At 45.8% G+C, this 8,119-nt stretch overlaps 1 protein-coding gene across 1 annotated transcript; it reads left to right on the forward strand.

Moving 5' to 3' along the window:
- Positions 1–261: 261 nt before the first annotated feature.
- gpr173 (G protein-coupled receptor 173) lies at positions 262–7,528 on the forward strand. Its single transcript, XM_084553345.1, has 2 exons — positions 262–937; positions 5,532–7,528. Exon 2 carries the CDS (start codon positions 5,751–5,753, stop codon positions 6,912–6,914), a length of 1,164 nt encoding a protein of 387 aa, XP_084409471.1. The 5' UTR covers positions 262–937; positions 5,532–5,750; the 3' UTR covers positions 6,915–7,528.
- Positions 7,529–8,119: the final 591 nt, after the last annotated feature.

Consider the following 8,119-nt stretch of genomic DNA (forward strand, 5'->3'; position numbering starts at 1 on the left):
GGATTGAAATCACCGCCGTTACCAGCAGGAGTTGCCCGTCCCGACTATTGGATGATGAGCTTCTTCCCGAAACCGGCTCCATCGCCAGCGTCTCTGCTCTGAAAAACACTGCGCTTCTGCACTGCTCCCGGGGCAGAACACGGGGCAGAATTTTCCTCCGGATATTTCCATCCACATGGTTGTCCCTCACATACGCACCTGTTTTGTGATGCGCGGCCGCTGACGGGTTGCGGAACAGATCGAGGACCGGCCTCGGTGTTATCCCGCAGCCCGAAGCAGCCTGATCGGGGCTTTCCGGGCTCCTCTCCTCTCGTCTTTTTTTTTTTTTTCTTTTGCCCCCCTTGTATTATGGTGCACTATCGGAATGCATAAGGATTCCATACATCTGGCTTCCTTCGCTTTGACCGGAATAATGCGAGAGGAAGCGCATCGGCGGATCGACGCGGTCTCAGGGCGTCTGCTGGCGTCTGTCAGCTCCAAGGGAAAATGGCTTAATGAATGCTTGAACACCACACCGCTGTGTCTGATTTAGAACATCGGGGGATTACTGGAAATGGATGGCACCAGTGTGAAGTGAACGGTGAATGTGATGAACCCACCACCACCGCCTCTGCTGTCAGCGGGACTGGAGGTTTTATTTTCCGGCGGCGCGGCGGCGGCGGCGGCTTCTGTGGAAAAGCACGGAGACATGACATGCACAAGAAAAAAGAGGAAACGAAGTTATGACTTTTGTAGGCCTAAACCCTTTGCTTTTTAGAAGGGAGTCTGCAGGAGCCTTCGCCTAGCGCACATTTTTGTTTTGTTTTTTGTTTTTTTGTGGATCACTGATAAGGTTGCCTCTGTCCTGTCAGGTGGGTCGCTGGAGCCTGTTATTTCATGTAGACTGCAACAGACGTCCAGCCTGCCATAGTCTGGAGGACAAGTGGCCCCACAGCAGGTAAGAAGCACACCATGACAACCATTTTGTGTTGACTTGTATTGCTAAATGTCAGCGGTGGCTGCCTCTGCATCCCTGCAGGCCGTTCATTTGGCTGTGATAAGGCTGTGTTCCTCCCAGCAGCCTCCTGCAGGCCCAAACTATTGCAGCTCACAGAGACTGATGCCTTTTGTCTACCTCAGCCTCTACGGGGCGACTATCTAATGAGCACTGCTTAATGCAGAGTAAAAACTCATTTTTGATGCATGCCTCACAGCAGCTGACACTGGCGGATGTGACGCTGTGTTGTGAAGATGATAAATAATACAGGATGTCCACTAGGCTCAGGGCTTCTCCCAGCACTGGGACAGCCAAGTGATTTTACGTCGTTTTCTGTGTATGCACGCCCCCCCCCCCCCCCCCCCCCCGATGAAAACCAGCCTCATCCCGGAGGAATGCAGAGCCTATGTGGTGTGAAGATTTTAAGCCATCCACACCCCTCGGATGTGGACTGCAGCAGCCGGGGGTCCTTGTGTCCTCATTAGACCCGTGCGCTGTTATGTATGCGAGGAGGCCTGATGCACTGGGCCCCGCTGTCAGCAACCAGTGAGCGTTGTCGCCTCCTCCCACCGACATCGAGCCAGAGGTATTGGGCTGCTGTTGCTACCCAGTTCCTGACAGAGACTCTGCCCTCCAATGCCAACCAACTTCCTTCACAAAGCCCCTCCTTCAAGACACACAGCCCGTCTCTCATTTTCCAGCCGCTCCTGGTGGCCAGTGAAGAAATGAGGGCTGAAGCTGTGACAATGACACAATGAAAAAAGTTGACGGAAAGAGTTTGATTTGATAAATTTGATCTTTAATTGTTAGTTAACCATTCACACCGCTACGAGGTTTCTTTCATCTCTTTTTCATTGGTAGGCATCTCAGTCCCTCCTGTCACATTAAAGACAAGTGTGTATTTTTGTATTTAATAATTACTAAGTGAAAGGAAGAAGGAGCTATATCTTGAAAATATATCTATGTACACCGGTCAGCCACAACATTAAAACCACTGACAGGAGACGTAAATAACATTTAAACCATCTTGCGACAATTCAGTGTTCTGCTGGGAAACTTTTGGACCTGGCATTCATTGGTGTGGATGTTACTTAGACATGTAGCACCCATCTAGACCAGACCAGACACCCCCACCCCATAGCAATGACACTCCTTGATGTACAGCAGCCATCCCCAGCAGGATGCAGCCTGACACAGACACACATGAAGAACAGCACAAAGTGTTGACCTGGCCTCCAAATTCACTAGATCCCAAACTGATCAAGTATCTGTGGGATGATCCACAGAGGCCCCTCACCTCAAAGGCCCCCCACTAACAGCATCTTGTTACCAGACACTACAGGACACCCTCAGAAGGCCCATGTCCATTCTCTGATGAGTCACCACAAGGGAGCCCTACACGATATTAGGAAGGTGGTCATAATGTTATGTCTAATCTGTGTACATAGTACAGTGATCCTGTGTGATCAGATCAGAGTCCAGCTTAGTACAGGTGTGAACACACCCAAGATACATTAAGGACGCATTTATTTGATGCAGTCACTCAAGATCCACTTTTTTTTTTTTTTTTTTATTAGCAATTTAGCAGTTCCCTTGGTAATATCTATATTTATCAGCATGTGTTGATCTCTACAGTAGAAAGTAGCCATGTGGAGTTAAGGTGCATGTTTTCTCAACAATGACGGCGTAGTTCAGTATCGGGGATCTTCGTATATCTCCGTGTGGAAGTTTCCAGGGTTCGCTTATAATCTGGGCTTTCGTGCGACTAACTCATGGCACGCTTAAAAACGGCATTAGGTAGAGATCCTTTGTTCTCATGACAGAAAGTGAACAAAAGTCAAGTGGGACACTGTATTAAAGTGCATTTTGATGATGGGCGTCACAAAAGTCACAACTTTAAAATCGGGAGTTTGACCTTTCGACTCACTTTAGCAAATTTTAACTTGCGAGTAATAAACACTAAGAAGCACGGCTCAGCAACATGGACCACAAATCATATCTTTGTATTTTTAGGCAATATATATATATATTATATCTCATTCTTTTCTACAATGTGGGGTAAAAAAATATAAATCAAAGCTACACGTGTAATGTCATGATATGTACTTTACTACTGCAAAATTTGTAAAAAAATAGAAATAACCTATTGAATAAAACTATCCTTGTGTTTCCCACAGGTTGAGGAATTTATTTTATTTGTGGTGACCACGTGCAGGCTGGTCTCACCGACAGTCAGAGCCTGAGAATGACAAGGATGCTATGCAATCACTGGCGAGATCCCCTTCTTTGTCACTGGCACCTACTAAAATTTCATCAGTCTCATCAAACCCCAAGAATCAGAACAGGGGATCAATCACTCGCCTCGCTTGCACTGAGCCAGCTCACTGACAATCAACCACAATCTTGGATATAAGCTACCGATATATACAAACGGAGCCCCAAAACGGACCAATCTGAAGTTTTAATTGTTGGGTATCGTCACCTGTTTTATAAAGCTTACAGCTGCCATCACCTACAGTCTCTCGGGGGGCAGATTTTTATCAGTTAGTTCCTGCCCACCCTTGACATCCATCCTTCTGTTCAAACTGTACCAATGATGTCATGTTATGGGGAGTTGCATAAAGAATTCAAGTCTGTTTTAGCTTCCTCTGCAACTCATCTATAGTTGCAAAATTACTAATGAAGCCATCCGATTTGGCTTCATTAGTAATTTTGACTCTTTCTGAACCATGCATGACACGATGAGTTGCATCTTAAAAGGAAGATAGCAAACAAAAACTGAAGTTAAACTGCCAGTTTCATTAACCCTGTTTCCTTTAACCTTCCGTGAAAGCTTCGTCAGCAGAATCATGTTTACAACAATGTGGGTTTTGCGGTGGTGTTTCTCTAATACGCCCATTCCTTGGGTTAGGATCTAATCTGCATGCGGTCTACGTACAAACAACCCTATGGAGGATGTGCAGCTGAATGCAGGAGCAGAATACAACAAGCATGATGTACCGGTGAATGTTAGTTGCATTACCACAGAACTGGGTGGAACATACATTTTATTATTTTATTTTTTTTAAATACTATAAGAAATGACACTGTATCCAGGCTGTAGAGCTGTGATGTTCACGAATGAACCGAATCTATTGACCGGCTCTTTAAAATGATCGTTGCAACGAACCGAGTTGCAGTTGCGTTGAGCTGTGTTTGTGAGACGGTGTTGGTGACGGAAGTGGTATAGTGGTGAGCAGTGGACCAGCGTTCGATTCCTGGTTAGTGTGAAGGTGTGTACCTAAATTTCTCACGCGATAAATACCCACCTGTCTATCTAGAATCTAGATTTTAGATATAGATGGGCTCAGATATCTCACCAAGAGAATATGTACTGGTAGGATGTCTAAGTTTGAATGATCCTGATCCAGATCTTACCCTATCACAATGCTTATTTCGAGGATAAAATAAATAAATATAAAAATGAACCAGTCTTTTGAACAGCACTTTGAAAGGAACAGCTCCACAAGTTTCGGCTCCCTGCAAAGAGCCATAAATCCCATCTGACAAACCGGCATGGCCTAGTTGAGCATTTCTTTGATTCTTAGTAGAAACTGCTTCATGAGTTTCTTTACTAACAAAATTAGAGCTGTTGGAGAAAGAATTTCAGTACATTGCTTTGCACAGTTGTAACCACTGAACCCAGAAGCAGAACTCAACATGCAGGTGTTTATTTTACCACAGATTTGACCGCAGATACAGGCAGAGCAGAGCAAAAACTGTGATCTGAAGAACAGGGTTTATCAACAAAAAGGCTTCTTTTGAGTACTGCGGGACATAGATGCCATAACTTGAGCATGTAGCCTAAGCTGGTGCGAGCCATTTATATTTGTGCGCTCACCCTATAAAAACTCCACCCAAACCCACAGTGCTAGTCAGCACTATGTCTTATTTGCCAGTCGGGTTAATTTTTGTTTCTACTTCCTGCTTCACTTTCAGCAATGGCGACTGAAACTTGTGAAGACAAGTCATACAAATGTTTGTATCTCCGAACCTCCTCAGTTAACCTTTCCTCGATGTGTTCTGTCTTTATTGATCCAAAACAATCAATTCAAAAATTGCAGAGGTGGAGAAGCAGCCAGGAAATACCAAAGGGGAAACATGCTACTACCAAGCGGACCAATCACAGCTCTTGCTCTCTGCGTCGTAGTTATGTTTCTGGGGAGGTGCACGTCAGGCTACGTCGCTAGGGTTTGCGTAGGGTCTGGGCCTATTACACATGGCTTGAACGTGTCTACCAAGTGACTGAGACTACGACCTGGGGATGAGATGGATTAGTAGCCCGGTATACATAGGGGTCACAGGCAGCTGGGAACTACAAGCCCATTCTGGTGGCTGACAGCATGTGATGTTGAACTTTACTGAAGCTCATGTGATATTTTTTTCCTGGTGTCAAACATGACGATCAAAAATAACCCGTAACTATGAACTTATACCTGGATAAGTTGTTATACAGGATAAGACCTGGCAAGGCCCATAAAACTAATACTTGTTTATCTCTTCTGACTGCTTTCAGGCTTCTGGAGAGGATCCATGAGTGAGATGAAAAAATACACCTACAAACGGACCTTGCTCAAAGTGGCACAAGGTGGATTGAGGTGTTCCTTTTCCTAGTGAACTGCGGAAAAGAAGCAACCACGAGGACGAAAGAACGACCAGTAGGCGGGGGAGGCGGCGGTGGAGAGGTGGCTCTGGTGTTAGAAGAAGAGGTGGCATTGGGGGGTGGACATTCGGGATGGCAAATGGAAATGAGAGCAACGAAGGGCCTCCGGGGCCCATGGCGGCAGTGGCTGCTACTGCAGGGGGTATGGTAGCGGAGAGTTCTTCCTCAGCGGTCACAACCTACATTAAGCTGGTTTTACTGGGGCTGATAATCTGCATCAGTTTAGTGGGCAACCTGGTGGTGTCTCTGCTTGTTCTGCGGGACCGGGCCCTGCACAAGGCACCTTACTACTTCCTGCTGGACCTCTGCCTGGCGGACACCATTCGCTCAGCCATCTGCTTCCCCTTTGTGCTGGTGTCTATAAAGAACGGGTCTGCCTGGACCTACAGTGTTCTGAGCTGCAAGGTGGTGGCCTTCATGGCAGTGCTTTTTTGTTTCCACGCCGCTTTCATGCTCTTCTGTATCAGCGTGACTCGCTACATGGCCATCGCACACCACCGCTTTTATTCGAAGCGCATGACATTCTGGACATGCGTGGCGGTTGTGTGCATGGTGTGGACACTGTCTGTAGCGATGGCCTTCCCACCGGTTTTTGATGTGGGCACCTACAAATTCATCCGTGAGGAGGACCAGTGCATTTTTGAGCATCGCTACTTCAAGGCTAATGATACGCTAGGCTTTATGCTAATGCTGGCTGTGCTCATCCTAGCCACACACGTTGTGTACATGAAGTTACTCCTTTTTGAGTATAAGCACCGCAAGATGAAGCCCGTGCAGATGGTTCCAGCTATCAGTCAGAACTGGACCTTCCACGGTCCAGGGGCTACGGGCCAAGCAGCAGCCAACTGGATTGCGGGCTTTGGTAGGGGCCCCATGCCGCCCACTCTGCTGGGGATTCGGCAGAACTTGCACAATCAGAACCGGCGTTTGCTGGGCATGGAGGAGTTCAAAACGGAGAAGCAGCTTGGCAGGATGTTCTATGTGATCACTCTGCTGTTCTTGGTGCTTTGGTCTCCCTACATAGTGGCTTGCTATTGGAGGGTGTTTGTCAAGGCTTGCACAATACCACACCGGTACCTCTCCACCACTGTGTGGATGAGCTTTGCCCAAGCTGGGGTCAATCCTATCGTCTGTTTCTTCTTTAACAAAGACTTGAAGAAAGGGCTCCTTTCCTACCTACCAGCCTGCTGCAGGACTAAACCTCATCTACCACGAGAGCCTTATTGTGTTATTTAACCAGAGATGATGATGTGAAGAGAAAGCAGTAAGCGGATTGTATTGCATATTGTATTTGCTTGAGTAATTGTGGCATTTGATGCAATGCAAGCTACTTTTAAGCAGTGGGTGTAAACTAGTGAGTGCAGTGGTAAAGAAAAAACAAAGCAGAAAAAAAAACCTTTTGACTCAAAACTCAAAAGCATATATGGAGTAAGACTTAAATAAAATAAAATACTTTAATAGTAAAATATGCCAGTAATAATACAGTCACTGTGGAAACCATGCTAACAAAAAAGAGCCACCAATAAACTACATGAGCTGCATCATGGAGAATTAGAAAAGTCCTGAGTTGATGATGGTTGAGTTGGAGAAAATCCCGAAGAAAACAAAGAAGCCATTCCACACTGAAAGCCAGGAATCCGTTTAATACTGTAGTGTATTCTGTCACATAAGGAAGAAACAGAATCACGTGTGAACGAATGTGAATTTAAAAACTTTAATTGAGCGGTGTGACTGATTGTTACCGACGTTTCGGACAGGAACGCCCTCAGAGGTTGGTGCAGTTAAAACAACTCAAATTAAAAAGATGAAAACCCCAGGAACAGCAGCGGCAATTTATAATAGCACCTGTACTATGGATGATTAAACGTATATATACAGTGGAAGAAAACAAGATGATGGAGACTTTAGAGGTGAACAAAGCTGACTTTTTTTTTTTTTAATTATTATTGAAGGGAACCTGATGATGTTTCTATTTAGGGACCACTGACAGGAGAGGTAAATAACATTGACCATCTTTTGACAGTTCAGTGTTCTGCTGAGAAACTTTTGGACCTGGCATTCATTCATGTGGATGTTACTTAGACATGTAGCACCCACCTAGACCAGACCAGACCAGGCACCCCCACCCCATAGCAATCCACTCCTTGATGGCAGCAGCCATCCCCAGCAGGACACACACACAAAAAAAACATGAAGAACAGCACAAGGTGTTGACCTGGCCTCCAAATTCACTAGATCCCAAACTGATCAAATATACCCATTACAGCAGACACCATAGGACACCCTCAGAAGGCCCATGTCCATTCTCTGATGAGTCACAACTGTTTTGGAGACTCAAGGGAGACCTACACAATATTAGGAAGGTACCTGATGCCTGGTTGGTTTATGTCCTCAAATACCTGTGTCTTGTAGGCACCTAGCATTTAAAATGAATACTCCCA

The sequence above is a fragment of the Chelon labrosus genome (assembly GCF_963514085.1).
Source record: "Chelon labrosus genome assembly, chromosome: 10".
Classification (NCBI taxonomy): domain Eukaryota; kingdom Metazoa; phylum Chordata; class Actinopteri; order Mugiliformes; family Mugilidae; genus Chelon; species Chelon labrosus.